Source organism: Larus michahellis, chromosome 23 (genome assembly GCF_964199755.1).
Source record: "Larus michahellis chromosome 23, bLarMic1.1, whole genome shotgun sequence".
In the NCBI taxonomy this organism is placed as follows: domain Eukaryota; kingdom Metazoa; phylum Chordata; class Aves; order Charadriiformes; family Laridae; genus Larus; species Larus michahellis.
Window position 1 is genome coordinate 1,301,514 of NC_133918.1, and position 19,994 is coordinate 1,321,507.

Consider the following 19,994-nt stretch of genomic DNA (forward strand, 5'->3'; position numbering starts at 1 on the left):
AAAAAGTGTTGGGCTCAGGACTTTCTGCCTCCTTGCACAGTGAAGAGCCTCCTTGGAGCTGCTCAACAGCAGCCCTCTCGCTGCTCAGGGAATGCAGGTAGGACTCAGAGCACCTCAAGACTTGCAGAAAAAGGACTCTTCAACAAAAAAACCCACAGCCCTTTTCCCTTCCAACTTGTGGCTGCTGCCCAGGAGACACAGCTCACCATTCCCTGCTCCTCGAACAGCTTATTTGCCATCTCGCTGAGATCTAGTGCCCATGAATGAACCCGGCGCGTACCAGGGCGGCTGTGGGGGTTCTGGGCATGTACTGGGGGGGTTATGGAAGGCCAGGGTCCGGGCATGTACCAGGGGGCCCGCAGGGCAGCCATGGGGGGAGCGGTGTGACAGGGCCATGGGGGACAGGGGGCTGCTGGGGGGACAGCGGGGCCGGGCATGTACTCGGGGGGCAGTGCAGAGGCTTGGCATGTACCGGGAGGGGGTTATGGGGGGGCCCTGGCCCCTACCAGGGGGGTTATGGAAGGGCCATACCTGTACCCGGGGGGTTATGGGGAGGTCTGTGAATGTACTGTGGGGGTTGGGGGTGGCCTGGCACGTACCGACGGGGGTTATGAGGGGGCCCGGGCACGTACCGGGGGGCCGCCGGGGCCGGGGCCGGGGCCGTCGTGGGCCCGCACTCAGCGGGGGCCGCCGCCGCCATGCTGCCGCACGCGGGGATGACGCCGGGGGCCGGGCGGGCCACGTGACGGGGGCGCGTGTGCGGGGCGGGTATAAAAGGCCCGGCGGCGGCGAGGCCGCCTCAGAGCGGCGGCGGGGCCGGGGTTTGTGTGTGCCCGGGCCGGGGGCGGCGGCGGCGGCGGCCGGGCGGGCTGTGTGAGGGGTCGCAGCGCCGCTGAGGTCAGTGTCCGTCCGGCTGTGGGAGGCTCTGAGCGCTCTGCGGGGGAGCCGGGCCTGTGGGCTGGGGGCGGCCCTCAGGAAGGGCCTGGCCGTGGGGGCAGGACCCCCGGGGGAGGGGCTGTCCGTGTGGGGAGGGGCGGCCGGTGTGTGGGCCTTGCAGGAGCGAGAGGTGTCGTCCCGTTTTGGGGCACCTCCTGGGTGCTGACCTGTGAGGCGTTCGGGATGAGCAGCAGCTGCTGTGCCGGGGGAGCAGGGCTCATCCTGGCTCGAGGGACAGAACAACCCCCCTAGAGGCCCCCATCTGGTGACCTCTGAGGGGTTCTGTGCTTTGGGGCTTTGGCTCTTCTGCCTCCTGCTGGCTGTCAGCTGGAGAAGGTGGAGCTCTCTGCAGAGATGCAGGGCGCTTGGTGTGGGCTTTTTTAATGTGGGGTTTTTTGAAGCAGTAAATGCAAGGCCTGGTTGCTCAGGGCTCAGCCATCTCCCATTGCACAGAGGTGTAAATCTGCTTGAAGCTGTCCCGTGGGCAGAATTCTGTTGTGGCTGCTCCGGCAACAGGGTTTTCCACATTACCCTTTGGAAGCGTTTTCAAGCTCAGCCCAGCTGAGGTGTGAGAGGGCTTTGTGTTTTGGCTGCTGGTGGCCCATGGGAGGAACTGTTTTTTGCTCCTCCTTTGGTGCAGGCCGTTGTGCCTTCTTCCTGCTGTGGGCAGGCTGCGGGATGGACGGAGGAGCCGTGGGACAAAGCTCCCTTGTCTCTGGGGGCTGGGGTCGTTCTCTGGCGTGGGCTGTAGCCAGCACATAACTCACTGCAGATCTTTGGTGCTGCCACACGTTCCTGGTGGGTGTATTAAGGAGGCTGTGCTGCTAATGCAGCGAGCAAGGGCTGGTGCTCATGAGAGTGGCCGGAGTGCAAAGTCTGTCCTTGTGTTTGGTGTGTGGGTGGGAGTTCAGACTGAAAGACAGAGTGATGTGACAAGTGTGGGGTGTTTGGTGTGAGATGGCACTCGCTGACCTCTGCTTCATCCCCTCTAGCTGCCACATCTTCCCCATGTGTTTGGGACCCTGGTTGCAGCCTCTCCAGCTCCATAGTCATAGAATCAGGTCATACGGAGGTTGGAAGCGTGTCCAGGGGGGCGAGGAGCTGTGAATCCTGTGTTGTGGCTGCCTGAGCTGGATGGCTTTCATGGGCGAGTATAGTGCTTGGATTGCCAGAGCTGTCGCTTCAACATCCTTCAGCAGCACTAAAGCAGCTTTGAAGAAAACCACTACCCAAGAACTCGCTGGGAAAGGCCAAGTCAGGAAGAAAAGAAAGGCTGATTGCAGGAGAGTGTTATGTGTATACAGGGAGAACTAAATCAGAAAAAGTTGAGCTGCTTGAACGTCCAAGTTAAACAAGGGACAGGTATGAATGAAAATCCCCCTTCAGCGGGGCTGTGGCACCTGGTGGGGGCTGATTCCTGCTGCCCACCGCGCTCCCTCCCCTCCCACACAGGCACGGAGCGGGGCTGGAGAAACAACTTTTAATGGAAAAACACGAGAGAAACAGTCCTAACAAAGCCACTCTAAGCCCCCCTCCCCTAATCACATCCCTCCCCCCCCCCACCCCCAAATACACTACCCCCCCCCCAAATACATGCCGCTCCCCTAAACGCATCCCTCCCACCCCCACCTACACTGCCCGCTACAACTTGTAATGGAAAAACATGAGAGAAAAGGCCCTATCGAAGCTACTCTACCCCCCTTCCCCTAAACACATCCCCCCCATCCCTCAAAATGCACTACCCCCCTTGAAATGCATCCCCCTCCCATAAACACATCCACCACTCCCCCAGATACAGTCCCCTCCCTTAAATTGGCCCCCTATCCCCTAAATACAACCCTCCCCCCAAATGCACACCCCCCCCCGCTCCCCATCATCTCCATCTCCTCACGGGGGGGCTCTCTTCTCCCCGGCCACCCCTGGTCTGCCTGCCAGAGCCCTGCACGTGCTGGGTGGTGGTGGCGGGGGGCTTGTCCCCCGCTTTGTCCCCCGCCTTTCTGCCATGGCGGGCTGGGCCGGCAGCAGCTCCACCCCCGCGTCCCCCCACGGCTCCTGGGACTCCGTCCCGTAGAGGAATTCTTCCAGTACGCGGATGGCCTCCAGGGTTTCCTCCACGCTCTTGTCCTCAAAAGGCACCTTCTGGGGCACTGCAAGGTGGCCGTCCGCGTCCCCGAGGGCTTGGCTGTGGGGGACAGCCAAGGGGCTGCTGGGGATGTCACTCTCCCAGGAGATGTTGCTGTCAGAGGAGTTGTCGCTGCTCCAGGAGGTGTTGCTCTTTTGGGAGATGATGTTGCGCTCTGACATGTCGCTCTTTGGGGAGAAGTTGCGGTCTAGGGAGATGTCGCGCTGTGAGGAGATGTTGCGCTCTGGGGAGAAGTTGTGCTCAGAGGAGATGTCGTTCTCTGGTGAAATGTCACTCTTTGGGAAGAAGTTGCACTCGGGGGAGATGTCACGCTCTGGGGAGTTGTGCTCTGAGGAGACGGTCTCAAAGGAGGTGTTGCTCTCTGGGGAGATGCTGAACGCAGACAAGATGTCGCTCTTTGGGGGGATGTCGCTCTTTGGGGAGATGTCACGTTCTGAGGGGATGTCGCTCTTTGTGTTGCTGATGTTGCTCAAGGGGATGTCAGTGCCCAGGGGTGTTTGCCGGGGGGAGACCCTGCTGGAGCTGTTGGTCTCTGACGAGCATTCCTCGGTGTTCTCAAAGCCAGGGATGGATTTTGGCAGCTCGATGGGTACTGGGGCCACCGCTCTCCCCTCTCTGCCGATGCCACTGGGTTCCCCTGGCATGGTGACGCTGATGTCAGGGTCGTGGCCAACCTCCACCATGTCCGGGCAGGAAACAAAGAGCCTGAGGGCCTCTTGGAGGAGCATCTCCTCAGACACTTCAAAGTTGGCATATGGCTTGCTGGGAGCTTCTTTGTGGCAGGCAGCAATGGGTCTGGGGGGGACATGGGTGCCCTGGGGGACGCAGCTGGCAGGGGGTGTCCCCGCAGAGGTGGCCGTGCTGGAGATGTTGGTGCCTGCAGGCTGTTGCTTGAGGTGCTGGCGGCTGGGGATGGAGGTGAGCAGCAGCAGGGGGTCTGTGGGCACCGCTGTGCCCTGGTGGCCGTAGGCTGGGTGGTTCATCACTTGGGGCGGTGGGTGTTGTCCCTGGGGGGTGCCAGGGGCTGCCCAGGCCGGGATGGTCTCGCAGCCCCCGGGGCCCCCCAGGGCAGTGCCCGGTGGAGCAGTGGCGCCATGGCCGAGGGTGGTGGTGGCTGTCACAGGCACGTTGTTAACTGTCCACTCGATGTGGAAGAATCGCGGGTCGAAGCAGCATCCACATGGGGCCCTCTGCATCCCTGTGTGGGTGGGAGGGAGCCGTGCTGGGCCGGGGACACCCTCTGGGGTACCTGCCGAGCCGGCCCCCATGGCCAATGTCCCGGCTCTGGGCCAGGCCCCTGGGGGAGCTTGTGGCTGGCGGTCACCTCCTGTGCCCTTGGCCACAAGAAGTGGCCCCAGGTATTGGGGAAATTCCCTGGAATTGGGTTTCACTGGGCAGGCGGGGGCAGTGTGATGCTCAGCCAGGCTTGCTGAGCCCCCATGCCAAAACTGCCGGGGTGGGGACAGGGGAGGTGGGAGGCTGAATGTGACCATGGAGAGGGGTGGCGGGACACTGAAGGTGACCAGGGTTCTTGGGCCAGGGGTGCCATACCTGGTGGTGGGGCCGCCCCCACTGGGGGTGCCCAGGCTGCAGGGAATGGCTGCTGCTGCTCGGGCGGTGCGAACAGGGTGGCTGCGCCTGGAAGAGAGACAGGAGCCATGGCCGGTGGTCACTGCCTGCGTTCTTGGCCCCAAGAGGTGGCCCCAGGTATTGGGGAAATTCTCTGGAAATAACGGTTTCCCGAGCAGGCGAGGGCAGGGATGATCAGCAGGGCTTGCTGAGCCCCTGTGCCAAAACTGCCAGGGGGAAAACAGGGGAGGTGGGATGGTGAAGGTGACCATGGAGAGGGGAAGTGGGAGGCTGAATGTGACCAGGGTTCTGACACGAAGGTGTTGGAGTGGCAGAGGGAACAGGGGTGCCATACCTGGTTGTGGGGCCTGTGCGGCTGCCCCCACTGGGGGTGCCCAGGCTGTAGGGAAGATGAGCTGCTGCCCAGGTGGTGGGACCAGGGTGGCTGCGCCTGGAAGAGAGACAGGAGCCATGGCCGGTGGTCACCTCCTGCACTCTTGGCCCAAAGAAGTGGCCCCAAGTATTGGGGAAATTCCCTGGAAATTGGGATTCACTGGGCAGGCGAGGGCAGGGACACTCAGCTGGGCTTGCTGAGCCCCTGTGCCAAAACTGCCAGGGTGGGGAACAGGGGAGGTGTGATGGTGAAGGTGGCCAGGGAGAAGGGAGGTGGAACGCTGAAGATGAGCAGGGTTCTCAGAGAGGAAGGTGTTGGGGTGGCAGAGGGGACAGGGGTGCCATACCTGGTTGTGGGGCCTGTGGGGCCGCCCCCACTGGGGGTGCCCAGGCTGTGGGGAGTGGCTGCTGCTGCCCGGGTGGTGGGACGAGGGTGGCTGCGCCTGGAAGAGAGACAGGAGCCATGGCCAGCGGTCACCTCCTGCGCTGTTGGCCGCAAGAGGTAGCCCCAAGTATTGGGGAAATTCTCAGGAACTGGGATTCACTGGGCAGGCGAGGGCAGGGACACTCAGCCGGGCTTGCTGAGCCCCCATCCCAGAACTGCCAAGGGGAAAACAGGGGAGGTGGGATGGTGAAGGTGATGATGGAGAGGGGAGGGGGAGGCTGAATGTGACCAGGGTTCTGACACGAAGGTGTCAGGGTGGCAGAGGGGACAGGGGTGCCATACCTGGTTGTGGGGCCTGTGGGGCCGCCCCCACTGGGGGTGCCCAGGCTGTGGGGAAGATGAGCTGCTGCCCGGGTGGTGGGACGAGGGTGGCTGCGCCTGGAAGAGAGACAGGAGCCATGGCCGGCAGTCACTGCCTGTGCTCTTGGCCCCGAGAGGTGTCCCCAGGTATTGGGGAAATTCTCTGGAAATTCGGTTTCCCGGGCAGGCGAGGGCAGGGACGCTCAGCCGGGCTTGCTGAGCCCCTGTGCCAAAACTGCCAGGAGGGAGACAGGGGAGGTGGGATGGTGAAGGTGACCGTGGAGAGGGGTGGTGGGAGGCTGAAGGTGGCCAAGGTTCTCAGACACGAAGGTGTTGGAGTGGCAGAGGGGACAGGGGTGTCATACCTGGTTGTGGGGCCTGTGTGGCTTCCCCTGCTGGGGGTGCCCAGGCTGTGGGGAGTGGCTGCTGCTGCCCGGGTGGTGGGACGAGGGTGGCTGCGCCTGGAAGAGAGACAGGAGCCATGGCCGGTGGTCACCTCCTGCGCTGTCGGCCGCAAGAGGTAGCCCCAAGTATTGGGGAAATTCTCAGGAACTGGGATTCACTGGGCAGGCGAGGGCAGGGACACTCAGCCGGGCTTGCTGAGCCCCTGTGCCAAAACTGCCAGGAGGGAGACAGGGGAGGTGGGATGGTGAAGGTGACCATGGAGAGGGGAGGTGGAACGCTGAAGGTGACCAGGGTTTTTGGACATGAAGGTGTCAGGGTGCCAGAGGGGACAGGGGTGCCATACCTGGTTGTGGGGCCTGTGGCGCTGCCCCCACTGGGAGTGCCCAGGCTGTGGGCAATGGCTGCTGCTGCCCGGGTGGTGGGACGAGGGTGGCTGCGCCTGGAAGAGAGACAGGAGCCATGGCCGGTGGTCACCTCCTGCGCTCTTGGCCCTGAGAGCGTCTGCGGGCTGCGGGTTGGGGTCGTTCCCTGCCTTGGGGGTAGAAGGTTTGTGGGAGCGCAAATGCCTGAAGGTTCTGGGGCGCCGGGGGGGCATGGGGGCCGCGCTGGGGGAGCTGTCGAGGTGGCAGCGCCATGGTCAGTCCCCTCAGTCTCTCCGCTGCTAAGGACTCTTTGGCGTCTCCAGGATGGAATGTTGGGGCTCCCTGTGCTCCGCCCCCTCCCAACGGCCCCCCCAACAGCCCCCCCAGCTCCTGCTGGGGAGGGAAGGGGCTCGGGGGGGCTGGGTGTCCCCAGCCCCTACCAGGGGCTCTGTGTGCAAGTGCTTTTTGCTTTCAACAGTATTTTTCAGGGGGCGAAAGGACCAAGTTGGTTCAGCCGAGCTTTGTGGGGACAGAGCTGCACCCGCAGCCTCCTTGTGCCACACGGCAAATGCCTCTGTGACTGTCGCCTGTGCTGCGCTGCCTGGAGTGACGCAGAGACAGGAACAAGGACCTGGAGGGTGCGAGGGAAGGTCACGCAGCATCCCTCGGTGGCACACTCCCCTGCCCAGCCCTCCCTCAAATCCTGCTCTCGGGTCTTTTAGTCTCCTCATTGGGAAACAAGCAGCTCTGGGTCCCCCTCGGAGGGGGCTGTAGTTCCCCTGGGTGTGTGACACCGGGAGGAGACGGTACCCACCACTGCGTGCTCCCAGAAAAGGCCGGGATTCTGCACAACATCCCATGACGAGATGCTGGGTCTCTTTGTGCTCTGCAGGACCCCAGGGACTGGGTTAGTTCATCCCCTCCTGGCACTGGGGAGGATTTGGCACTACCGAGGACACCCCAGTAGGAACAGAGGCCTCTCGCTCCCGCTACGGGAACAGCGTGTGGCGTGGGGGAGCCAGGACAACTGCCGTGAGCTGGAGGCCAGAGATCCCTCCTGGCCTGTATCCTGTTCATTAAACAGATTGCTCTCTGTTAGCGAGGCACCTCTGGCTGCAAGATCGCGTGAGACCATCTGCTGTGTAACTTGTGGCAGGGACCAATGCTGGGGGCGTGAAGGCAACTTCTGAAAACGTAAAACTTTTATTTCATTTCAGAGCGCAGCTGAACAACCCCGTTCCTTGACACGCATCGTCCTAATGCCTCCTCAGCCCTATCTGTAGGAATTTGCCGTGTGTTTAGGCAGGCAGGTGAAGTTGGTAGCTACGGCACCCAGCAGCAGCTCACTAGAAGAAAGAAAAGAACAAAAACAAAACAAAAAAAGCCAAGGAGAGGTTTGTGTCCAGTACAATAGAGCCACCTGTACACTCTTGCGTCGCCCTGTGGCTCTACAGCGAAGGTGATGGCAGTCAGATGTGTCAAACCAAGCCTCTACCCTCCTGAAAATTCAGGGCTGCTGCACAAAACCACCTCCGGTGCTGAGCTTTGACCTGCCCCTGTCATGATATAATGACAGCCTGCGGAGGCATAATTTAGCCCTGACCTGAAGACGTTTGCTTTAAGGTTAAAAAGTCCTCCCAGCTAAACTTTATCCAACAGCAGCAACGAAAAAATCAACTTGTCCGGTGTTCATTTGGCTTTCTCTCATTAAGGAAGCCATGCAGGATCCCAGCCCGTAGGGTCCATCCTTGCTTTATCCACTGCAAGGTTTAATTGGTTTCATGGCACTGGATCCCAACAAGGATTTAAAATGATCCGGTTGCTAACAGACCTGGTTGCTTTAACCCTGAACCCCAGCACTGGAGGGACGCAGCCTCCCGATAAGGACAATGCCCCTATTGCTGGGCAGTCACCCAGAACCGATGCCAAAAGGGGTTCTGAAGTTTGGTGACCTGAAGACCAGCCTCACCCCTGGCAATGCCATGCCGAAAGTCAGCAGGAGCCACTGAAAAGCTCCTCCCCACCTCTCGCCGTGCCTGTGCAGAGCCAAAACCCTGCCAGTGCCAGAAAGCATTAAGGGCAGATCCTAAAATGATGGAAGCCAGTTCCATTGGGATCAGATCTGTCCTTGCTTAAGGCTTCAGCTATTTCACCCTCTGGAACACACATTGTATTTTCAGTGCAGAGCCATTTTCTTTACAGTCAAGGAGGCTTAACTTATTTCCTGGAGGCTGCTTCAACACAGCATCACGACAACTTTCCCTAAGACATGTCAGAGAGAGAGTAGCCCAGCAGGGCACAGAACGGCACAGCAGGAGCCTGGATCTACAGCCCAAAAGCAGAAATGGAGTGTGCTCAGAGAACCCTGCTCCTGGTTAGCGTCTCCTTCAAATGAGAGTTAAGGAATAAACCTAAATTGCTTTGAAATGTTGAGCTCTTAACGGCTATAAATGTCTGTTACCTGGCACTGTAAAGACCACAGGTTACAAAGCTTCGTGCAGCCTAATGCGGGCGGGTTCCGCTTGGAAAATGACATTTAAGAATTCGGATCCCACTCGATGTACTGGTAATGTGGTTTCAGGCAGCTGTTGCCAGCACTGACCAAAGGGATGAGGATTGGCAAAACCAGAGAAGGCCGTAGCCATGCTCTATTTCTGCTAGTCTCTGTTTCCGTGAGACGGGAAATAGCAGCTGGCTGCTCCAGCTCTCCTTTTAGCTGCCTTTGAGCTTGCGAAGTCATTTCAAGGCAGTGCCTGAGGACTCGTAGGTGTGGAGAAAAACAGTTTCCTGGAAAACGCTCAGCTCTCCTAACCTGGGGATGGGCACCGCTTCCTGCTTGGCATCTGCACGGGCCCGGCAGGGTGGGACTGTGCGGGCAGAGCCCGGAGGGACGTGATGCTGAAAGCCTGAGACATCCCACCGCTGCGCTCTCCTCTGTTGCTCCCTACGACTGTCCTGGGATGAAGAGCGTGTCATGAGAGAGGTCAGCTCGTCTCGCTTTGCAGCGGGCACGGGACGACCTGCTGAAGCAGATACAGGGACTGAGCCAGCTCTTTGTGGCAACTTCAAGCTCAGTTAAAACCTCGAAGTGAAGCCCTGGTTAACCCTCGCTGCTTCCTTACGACCTCTCTAACCGATGGGAAAGCGTCATCACCTTCTCTCTGGAGGCTGCACGCAGGCACAGGGACTTTGTGGGGCTCATTTGGGATTTGTCTCAGAGGAAGCTCCTGTGCAGAAATCTTTGGGTAGTTTAGTGCCCATGAGTTACTTTGTGCTGCACGAGATTCCTTACCCAAAGAATCTTATTCTTCCCCAAGCCGGCATTGCAGTAACGTGGGAGTAGAAGAGAGCAGGGGACTGATGTTGTAAGACAAACCACTGCTAAACACAGCCTTTTCTTGGGGTAATTAGTCAGGGAGGGTATTAAGCCCAACTAGGCAGGTCTGACAGGGCAAATGGGTCATGTCCATTTATAACTGTCCTAAATCCCTTCCTTGTGCTGAAGCTGTTTGGTTCAGAATGGCGGGTGGCTGGAGTCTCATGCTCAAGGCTCAGTGCCGCCTCTTGGCTCAAGCAGGAAAGGTGGTGAATTATTACTGGGGTCATACTGGGCTTGGTGGTTTGTGACTGCAGGTGCTGGAGCCATCAGCAGAGAGGACGAGCGAGGGAACCTGTTGGCAGAGAGGGGCTGCTGCAGGAGGCAGAGCCATTTCCTCCACGTCAGGTATGGTGAGTTCCCCCTTTGCCTGCAAGAAACCTGGTTCCTCTAAGCTTCCCCACTCCCGTCCCGCCCATCGTCCCTCAGACATTTCTTTGTGTTGAAATTATCCTAGTGACTTTTCCCTCGGGGGATTAAGGACGGGAATACGCTGGGGACTCATTGCCCAGATAACCCAACGCTTGAAGCGTGTTCTGTAGAAGAGAAAATGATGAGTGGCCTGGCCCCTGTGTCTGCTCATCAGCACGCAAGAGGCTCCATCTTCTGTACCCGTGTTCTGCAGTGTGTGTGAATTCTGTGTTTGCATAAATTCAGGACTACTGCACACTTTTTTGCTTCCCAGGATGAACGTTGGAAGGGCTGTCAGCGAGGCAGCAGCGTGTCCTGACTTGCTGTGCAGAGAAAGCAAGGCATAGCTCACTCGTTCAGCAGAAAGAAGTCTGTGTCTCTATAATTAGTCATTAGTCTCAGTTCCCCTCGCAGCGGCAGTAAAGCTACAGAAAATGAGCTTCAGCTGATTTTAGCACAGGTATGTGAAAATAGCTTTAAACTGTATGGCCGAAAGCCTGAGGTTTCTCTGTTTTTTCTCAGTGCATCAGAGCAGTACTTGTGCAAATTTAGCCTTTAGTGTTTGCAGAATATCAAGTTCTTACGTGAACAGTAGGAAATATAAAATAATCATGGCCAAATTAAGAACTGTCACAAGCCGTGACAGCTTGTCATCTCCAGAGGAAAAAATTTCATAAGAGTAAATAATGATGAAAATAGTAAAAATAGTAACAGAGAGTGATAAAAATAATAAACACGGCTTTTATTGCCATGGGGATGGGAGCGCAGGGGTTAACAGTGTCTTCAGCTGGCAAAGTGACCTTTGTGAAGTGACCAGCTGTCTGTGCCCTTGCTGTGGGTGAGGAGCATCCCCAGGGATCACCCGGGGAATGGCTAATACACTGCAAATTGCTCCTGGCTCACTGCTCCCCGCTTTCCTGGGCATAGAAATCCTCGGGCAGCTATTTCCTGCTGTCACACAGCGTGATGATGGGAGCTGTGTCTTGCACTGATGCTGAAGATCAGTTTTTAAATCAATGCAAAATTAACGTTTTTGCAGCGCACACTGGGTCTGCAACTCCAGCAGGGTAAAGCAAATGAATTATAGCGGTGTTGAACTACTCAGTGGGCACTTTTAAGGCCAGTTTTCTTCCTATGATGAAACGAGAACTTACATCAATCAGCCCTTTGAGTATGGACAGCACTATTGGGGCAAAATAGGTCATTTTAGAAGGATTTCCAGGAGAAGCGTCCATTAGCCAATAACCAATAACTCAAAATACAGCAGGGTAAACTGATCTAAGCCTGGATGCCATGGTCCCGTGTCTTCCCTGCTCCCACCTTCCCGTCCTCTGCCTGTGGTGCTAATGTGGCACTGCAGCAAGTTTGGGGACCTGGGAAATTGGGATTTGGCGGGGAGGGGGGACAGATTTGTTTTCAGCTCCAGCAGCTCCATGACCATTTGTTTAATATCTTTATCAATGATCTGGATCAGGAGATTGAGTGCACCCTCAGCAAGTTTGCAGATGACACCAAACTAGGTGGGAGCGTTGATCTGCTGGAGGGTAGGAAGGCTCTACAGAGGGACCTGGACAGGCTGGATCCATGGGCCAAGGCCAACTGTGTGAGGTTTAATAAGGCCAAGTGCCGGGTCCTGCATTTCGGTCACAACAACCCCAAGCGATGCTACAGGCTTGGGGCAGAGTGGCTGGAAAGCTGCCCAGCAGAACAGGACCTGGGGGTGCCGGTGGACGGCCAGCTTAACATGAGCCAGCAGTGTGCCCAGGTGGCCAAGAAGGCCAACAGCATCCTGGCTTGTGTCAGGAATAGCGTGGCCAGCAGGAGCAGGGAAGTGCTGGTGCCTCTGTGCTCGGCGCTGGTGAGGCCTCACCTCGAGTGCTGCGTTCAGTTCTGGGCCCCTCTGTACAAGAGGGACATTGAGGTGCTGGAGCGTGTCCAGAGGAGAGCTGCCAGGCTGGGGAGGGGTCTGGAGACCAGGGCATGTGAGGAGAGGCTGAGGGAGCTGGGCATGTTTAGGCTGGAGAAGAGGAGGCTGAGGGGAGACCTCCTTGCCCTCTACAACTCCCTGAAAGGAGGGTGCAGAGAGGTGGGTGTTGGGCTCTTCTCCCAGGGGAATAATGACAGGACCAGAGGAAATGGTCTGAAGCTGCGGCAGGGGAGGTTTAGATTAGATATCAGGAAGAATGACTTTACTGACAGAGTGGTCAGGCACTGAACAGCCTGCCCAGGGAGGGGGTTGAGTCACCATCCCTCGAGGTGTTTAAGAAACGTCCAGATGTGGCACTTCAGGGCATGCTCTAGTGGCACAGATTGGAGGGGGTTTGGTTGGACTCGATGATCTCAAAGGTCCTTTGCAACCATGAAGATTCTATGATTCTATGACCAGGTTCAGTGGGCTCTAGGCAAGGAGAGCTGGGTTTCTCCTTCTGCCCCCAGTGTGCTGGGTGCTCAGGCTTGTTCAAGGTCTGCAGTTCGGTGACATCTGGGCATTCGCATTTCTCCTTTTCTAATCACTGTGTTCATCTATTCTCACCCCGTCCTTCATGAGCTCACTAAAGAATATAAAGCCTATGGTTTCCTAGTGAGTTTTTAATTGCATACTTTTTATTCTGTAGCACACTTAGGCGTCTGTTATGAAATGTTTACGTCTGGTCTGCAAACACAGAAGACACGTGTGCGGTGCTAATGCAGGGCTTTCTCCCTGGGATTTCTGCAGGTGCTCAGGCTGAAGGAATCTCTCTCCCAGGCAGAATTCCCAGAGGTGGACCGTGTCTTTTTGTTCAGTGTTTTGTGTCGTGCTTGGGCCTCCCCAGCATTGTGCAAATAGTGAGGAGTACAATCTTTTTGTCAGTCTTGTGTTTCACAGGTGTCTCTGGCAGTCCTGTCTGCAGAAAGTGCTGGTCCAGCTGCCTGGCCCAGCAGATCAGCGCCGGCTTCCTTGGGCTTTCCAGACACTCCTCCGTGCTTGATTTCCTTAGAAGCAAGAAGGTGAGAAAAGTGTGTTTGTGTTGTCCCTGCGGCGGTTGGGTCTGGGCAAAGGTCATACGCCAGTGCCTGAGGCTGTGATTTTATACATGTTTTAAAATACCAGCTCTTGGCTTCTGCATTGCAGAAAACCCGTCACTGAGCCTCTTGTCCTCCCTTAGCCAGCAAGCAGGGGAATACGCAGGCCAGACAAACGGGAACTCTCCAGCAATGCTGGATACTCGTGGCAGAGGAAGGGCAAGAGTTCAGCTGAAGGGCTATCACAGCACCTCTCTCAGCTCCGGGCAGCATCTGAGCACGTGTCTGTCCTCCCCAGCCTGGCAGCGAGACCGGCTCTTTCAGCCACACCTGCCGTACCTGGGAGCTGGTGTCCTATACGGAGAGGGGTTGGAGGCCTTTTTTCGCCTGGTTCAGCAAAACCGGCAGGACCCGTGATTTCATAAGGAGTATCTGGCCTTTGAGGTGCTTATGCCGTTCCCTTCTGACATGCCCTGTGTCACTCCTAGCAGGGACTAGAAGGGGCCTGCGCCTTTGGGGACACAGCTATGCATGGGCTGCAAGTGCTCTCCTTATGCCAGGAGAGCTGACGTTGCCTGAAGTCCCATCTCCACCGGGATAACTAACCCTGGAGAGGGAACGGAAACAGGCTCTGCAGGATGCTGTGTGCGCGTGTCCTGTGAGCGTTCACCTGGGGGGCTGTGACTGCGAAAAATCTTGTTGCCAATTGTCCCACCGTTGTCACCCCCGTGGCACTGCTGGTGCAACATCTGGCAGGCAGGCAGGCAGGCCCACATTCCTTTCCCAGAGCTGTCGTCACCCTGACCCTCCAGACCAGGAGCCTGGGGCGAGAGGAGAGCTGCTTTAGCCAGTACGGTTCAGCTGATTGTAGCAGGGTTTTGAGGAACAAACTGTTTTGATACAAATGTGTCACTGGGAAGAGCAGCACCACAAGGACGTCGTGTTGTCACGCAGGGTGAAAGGAACGAAAGCTGTGTCAGATCTAGGTCAGAAAAGGTTTTTATCAGGGAGCTGATGCTGGAAGTTGTTCTCTGTGACCTGTTTTTACCAGTGTACGTGCCACTTGCCCTGTTCTGCGCAGCTGCAGGTCAGGCACCCCAACTCGCCGCTGCAGCTGGCAGCCCCGCGTTCCTGCCCTGCGGGTTCCTGCTGCGAGCTGTCCCGCCTGCACGTGGAGCGGCTCCTGCTCCTCGAAGGCCTCCGGGAGGTGGAGGTGGTCGACGGCTGTCACTGCAGCACATGGCCCGAGGAGTGTCTCCGTCTCCCAGCTCTGAACACCTTTCCAGACTCTCCCTGGGAGGTCACAGTGGACATGGGGAAATGCTCTGACCTGACCTACAGTGCAGGTATGGGAATGACGCAGAGCTCTCCTCCCTCCGGGAAGCTGGGGATGAGCCCTTCTGTATGACCAGCACCGACATCAGACTGTGATCTAACAACGCTCCGATCTGCTGTGCAAACAACCCTCTTTGCCTTATCTGGGATCAGGATTGTATTTTATATTGTTGGGGTTTGGGTTTTCTTTTCCCTTTTGTTGCTGGGCCCTTACACCACAGGTCTGCGGGTGAAATGGTAATTCTCTGCCCATGCGTGGCGTGAGGATGGAAAGACAACCACCTCCTCTTATGGGGAAGTGTCCTGTAACCAGAGATCATAGAAGCAGAGTAAACCAGGCTGGGAGGGACCTTGAGGGTCTGCTCCAATGCCCCCACTCAAAGCAAGGAAAACAACCTCCTGTAAAAGCTCTCCACTAAAAAAATAGAGTTTCCTTTCTGACAGACTGAAATGCCCTTTCATCTCAGCACCAGAGAACTACACTAAGGTTTCACAAATCACTTGGAAATGGAAGCTCCAAACTAAGTCATTCCAGACAGGTCAAAACCTTTCACTGGGATAAAGCTGAACGGGTTTGTCCTCAACTGGTGTGCTGTCTTGTGAGTTCACGCATAACGTGACCCAAGAGTCACGTCAGTGAAGATGAACCCATCCCTTTTTATCAGGATGGAAAGTCGTGTCAAAATGATTTTCCACAACTGCTCGATAGAATCAGCTCTCCTGGAATTCGTTGATGTCATTTTATTGGCATTTCTGCATCTAAAACCATCTGGTGAGACCCTTCCCGGTGGCTCCCGTGACACGGCTGTGCAGCAGCCGCTAGGGAGGGACAGAGACCAGGCCGAGTCCCAGCGTCAGCTTGGGGAGCAGCGCAGGGGCTGAGGGTGGGTGCTGGGGAAGCCAGAAGGGTGGTGGAGAGAACAAACCCCAAGGGGCCCCGCTTGCGGATGCGCGTCCCGTCCTGGAGAGCCGGAGGAGGCTCCGCTCCTCCATCCCCGGCCCTGCGGCTTCTGTGACCTGGCCGCAAGGCACAGCCGGCGGGAAAGAAAATTAGGCAGCGTGAAGTGCTTTTTTCCAGAGGTGGGAGAATCGGCATTTACTTCCCAGACGTGTGACTGGAAGGTGCTGGACGATGCTGTTGTCCCCGGGGGTGGCTAATGGACGGTGGCTCATTCGGTGATAATGGCCCAGGGCTGGGAAATGTGGACTCGCCCCCAGCTTTGCCTCTGCCCTAGGGCAGGTCTCGGCACTTTCCTTCTGGATTTTCCCCGAAAAGTCAGGCTGACACTTTCAGTGTCATGTTAAAGACTGGCAATGTCGGGGCGGGGGTGTGTGTGGGGGGGAATGTTAAAATCTCACCCAGAAATACTGGCTTCCAAAAATCGTTTGTCATTTTGTGTTCCCCCTCTTACGGCATCCCTGAGAGATTTGCTTTCAGAAAACGCTTTTCCCTCCCCTGAAAACACAGCCCCATCCTGGAAAAAGAAATCTCCTCCAGCAGCTGATGAAGGAGCTGGGAGGGGGCAGGAAACTCTCACAGCTATTTTAAATCCAGGAACCAAATGCAAACCCTGAAAGACCCACACCCAAGGGCTGGGACAGGGCAAGACTCAGTCCTATTTAGAGCCAAAACCCAAGACTGACTTAGCCATCGACTCAGCCAGCCTTCTTCCCCTCCTCTGGCTCACGCAACAGAGATTTTAATCCTGATTTACTTGGTGAGGGAGAGGAAAACTGGGAGGTTGAGCAGATAAACGGTTTCTTTCTGCGCAGAATGTACGTTCAAACTGAGCCAGGCGGGACAGTCCCTGCCTGTTTCCTTCCCGCTGGACGTGAGTTATTGCTGGAGGAGCCTCTGCCTCCTCTCCAAGTGCTGAGCCTGGGCCAGCCGGGACCTGCCGCGCCGCCAGTCTGTCCTGGCCCGGAGGCGACAACGGCAGCGAAGATGTGGGTTTTTGGCAAGTCCACCCAAAGCCCCGCTTCGCCCTGCTCGCTGCACAGCTCCCTTAGCAATCAGGCGGGGTATGTCAAAGCTGAACATAATTTGGTCTTGCCTTGGGAGCTTTTCATTGAGTTAAAGCTTGAATAGGGAGAGAAAAGGGAAAGCAGGACGGACTTGGTCCTGCACCCCCGAGGACGGGGCCATCGCCTTTCTGCTCTCTTGTACCAGCCTTCCTCCGTCCCACGACGCAGGCGGGGCAGATGGAATAACTCAAGAGGAAACAGCCTCAAGTTGCCCCAGGGGAGGTTTAGGATGGATATTAGGAAAAATTTCTTCCCCAAAAGGGTTATCAAGCACTGGACCAGGCTGCCCAGGGCAGTGGTGGAGTCGCCATCCCTGGAGGGATTGAAAAGCCGGGCAGACGTGGGGCTGAGGGACATGGGTCAGTGGTGGGTTTGGCAGTATTGGGTTGATGGTTGGACTCGATGGTCTGAAAGGGCCCTTCCAACCCAGACAATTCCGTGATTTTAGTCTTCCCTGACCAGCTCGTGTGCCTGCACAGAGAGAGCTGAAAGCCCAGCCCAAAGCAAACTCTTTGGAGGTGCCCTGGGGAATGTACCTCCAGGAGAGCCAGGGACACGGGCTCCAGCATACGAGGAGCCCGTGCAGGGCACAGACCCCTCGCAAATCCAGAGAGAAACACTGAATGACTCAATGGTAAATAATGTTCCCCAGCTCCCTGGTGTGAGAGCATGTCTCTGGAAAAATCTCTGCCATGACTGTTTTATGTTAAAAGACCTTTTTTCTCAAAGATAACGTGTAATAGCTCAGGCTGTCTCCCCAGAGATGGGGCTTTCACGGGCTCCGGTGCAGGATTCCCAATTTGTGCCCAGAATAACCCCTCTTTGCCCTGTGATCTGAAACAGAGATGGAGGAACAAAAACGATTGCTGAGGCCCCGAGCTGGTGAAGGAACGAGCCTCAGACTCTCAGCCGGGGACCCTCACGCAGAAAACGGCACTTTCTGTGCCGGGCGCTGGGCGCCGGGGCCGACGCCGCGTCTGTGCCCCACGGCAGACCCCGGTGAAGATGCTGCGTCCGTAGTGGCCTCAGGTGCAGCCTTGGATTAAATTTCCTTCTTAAATTTCCTTGCAGATGGACTTTTCTGCATGTCCACGAAGTTCAACACGGCTCTAGTCAAAACCCCACAAGGCGGGGAGGTGGTTTGGATGCTGGAGAACTGCGAAATGAAGGAAAAAGGCTACCGTGTCTCCCAGGTAGGAATATTATTACGAAATTGTGCACAGCTCTGCCGGACACAGGGAGGAACGGCTCCAGGTTGGTTTTCCTGCGCCTTGGCCTCCTCCCCCGTGGTCTCGGCCGTGCCGCTGGGCCCGCGGGGGGCAGGTGAAACAGCCGGGTGGGTGCTCTGACGTGGGCAGCTTCGCCCTGGCAGAGCTAAGCGCGTCCTGGCCACAAACCGCAGTGGTAAAAATCTCATATTTCTATTATCTTACGCAAAAAAAATGCATTTTGCTGCCACTCATTTGTGTATCCATCAGTGCCATCAAGTAACAAATGGCCTCTTCTTTGGGGTGAGGATTTCGTTAAAAAATAATAAAGGGAGCAGTGAGATAATATTTCTTTTAAAAATGATTTAATCATTAAGTGCGTCTTAAGCTCCGTTCAACAGAGACTCTACTCTTTACTTCAACATACCTTTGTGCACAGGGACCTCTGACTCAAAACCCACCGCTGTGCCCCCAAAATACTTCTTACAAGCTTGGCCTCGCTGCCGCTGTCTCGGGGCTGGACGTTCAGCCTGAGGACGGAGGGTGCAGTGACACGGTGACGGCAGCCGATCCCCTGGGGTGTCCCCAGCAAAGGTGCCGCCGGGGATTTTCACGCCTTTGTTTTGCAAATCTTTGCAGGAAATTGATGCGGGAAGGTGCTTGGGCAGCTGCTCCTCGGGGGATCCCTGCTTGCTTAGGTAAGCACAGCTGCCAGGATCCGGCCGTTCGCCTTCCCGGGCACATCTGCACACATTCCCAGGCAGATCTGAGCCTTTCCCGTTCCTGCTGTTGCTGGGGCAGGACCTGGGAGGGTGACAAAGGAGCAGATTTTGGGTATCCCCCTCCGCTCACCCTCTGGGGATGTGTCTAACCACGAAGCTGAAGCAGAGCAGCGTTGGCAGGGGTGCCACAGCAGCACACTGCTCCATCGCTTCCTGGGATAAGGAAAAACCCGCCGCTCGTGCTGCCGAATTTGGGCTGTTGGGCAGGTGGTTCCAGAGGTTGTGGTCCCCCATGGCAGCAGACACAGATGGGAAGAGGGTCCTGACAGTGGCTTTCTCCAGCTTTGGATGTGCTGCTCCTGTTCCCTGTCTGTGATGCGCGGGTCGGGAGGAGGAGGAGGAGGAGGAGGAGGAGGGGGATGGGGATGCTCTGGGGCAGGGTTTGCCCAGACAGTTGGTTCAGGCCAGGGGGGCAGCACTTCGTGTCGCTTGCGGACACAAAAATGTGGTGAATGCAAAGGGAAACAAACCAAACCACAAATAACTAACTAATCCCTGCTTTGCGGAGGCGGAGAGGGAGGAGGCAGTTCACTGAGCTACACCAGGAGTAAGGAATAGCCGCTGCCTCCCTTCTCCCCACCCTGCTCCAGGGCAGCTGCCCTTTTGCCAGGTGACGGTACGCGGGGCCCTGGGGGAGGGGGGCGCAGGGGACGTACCGGGTTTGTCTCTAACCGCAGGGAGTCCCAAAGCCGAAATAAATGTCTGGTTTGGGCAGAAGCTGCCTCCGGCCACTGCACCCCTCACTGGTACGACATCCACACCTTCAGGAGCCGCCGGGAGCGCGCTCGCACCGTCGTTGCCATCCAGCAGCGCAAGTGCAGGGGGTAGCGGGACAGGGGACCTGCAGGTGGGGCTCCGGCCAGACCCCCCTGCCAGACTGTCTGTAGTATATGTAAATGAGAGAAGGCTATTTTTTTAATAAAAGCTGGTTTAACCAATGCTTGTATAAATGAATCCTCTACAAAACGTTTCGCTGCTTGTAAAATGAACATCGGAGCTCGGCTGTGCGGCTCCTCCTCGCTCGGCCCACGCGTCCCGGGAGGATGCGGAGCAAGGAGGGATGCGGCTGCCTGGCATGGGATGGGGCTTGCATGGGCCCAGCTGCTCCCATTTGCAAAATGGGAAGCAGGAGTGGGAGAGGAGAGGGAAACAGGCATGTCGGGGCAGAGATGTCGCCTCCTCCGGCAGCCCCAGTTATCCTGCAGGATGTGCCGCTGCCACTGGTGAGCTGGGAAGAGGAAGGAAAGTGTCTGGAGGATACGAATAGTTTCCTCTATCAATTAACTCAGGCCGCTCGTTGC

General features: G+C 57.0%; 1 protein-coding gene across 4 annotated transcripts; it reads left to right on the forward strand.

Annotated features, from left to right (window-relative positions):
* Window positions 1–782: 782 nt before the first annotated feature.
* On the forward strand, window positions 783–19,625 carry LOC141734394 (uncharacterized). Of its 4 annotated transcripts, none has more exons than XM_074566127.1 (8): window positions 783–897; window positions 1,929–2,298; window positions 10,187–10,282; window positions 13,192–13,328; window positions 14,395–14,689; window positions 17,775–17,896; window positions 18,551–18,609; window positions 19,371–19,625. In XM_074566127.1, the coding sequence occupies exons 2-8, from the start codon at window positions 2,229–2,231 to the stop codon at window positions 19,519–19,521; spliced, it is 930 nt and encodes a 309-aa protein (XP_074422228.1). In that variant the 5' UTR covers window positions 783–897; window positions 1,929–2,228; the 3' UTR covers window positions 19,522–19,625. The 4 variants fall into 4 exon arrangements, with proteins under 4 accessions (XP_074422228.1, XP_074422226.1, XP_074422229.1 ...); XM_074566125.1 differs by having other exon boundaries at window positions 19,409–19,625; XM_074566128.1 differs by having other exon boundaries at window positions 14,425–14,689; window positions 19,409–19,625.
* Window positions 19,626–19,994: the final 369 nt, after the last annotated feature.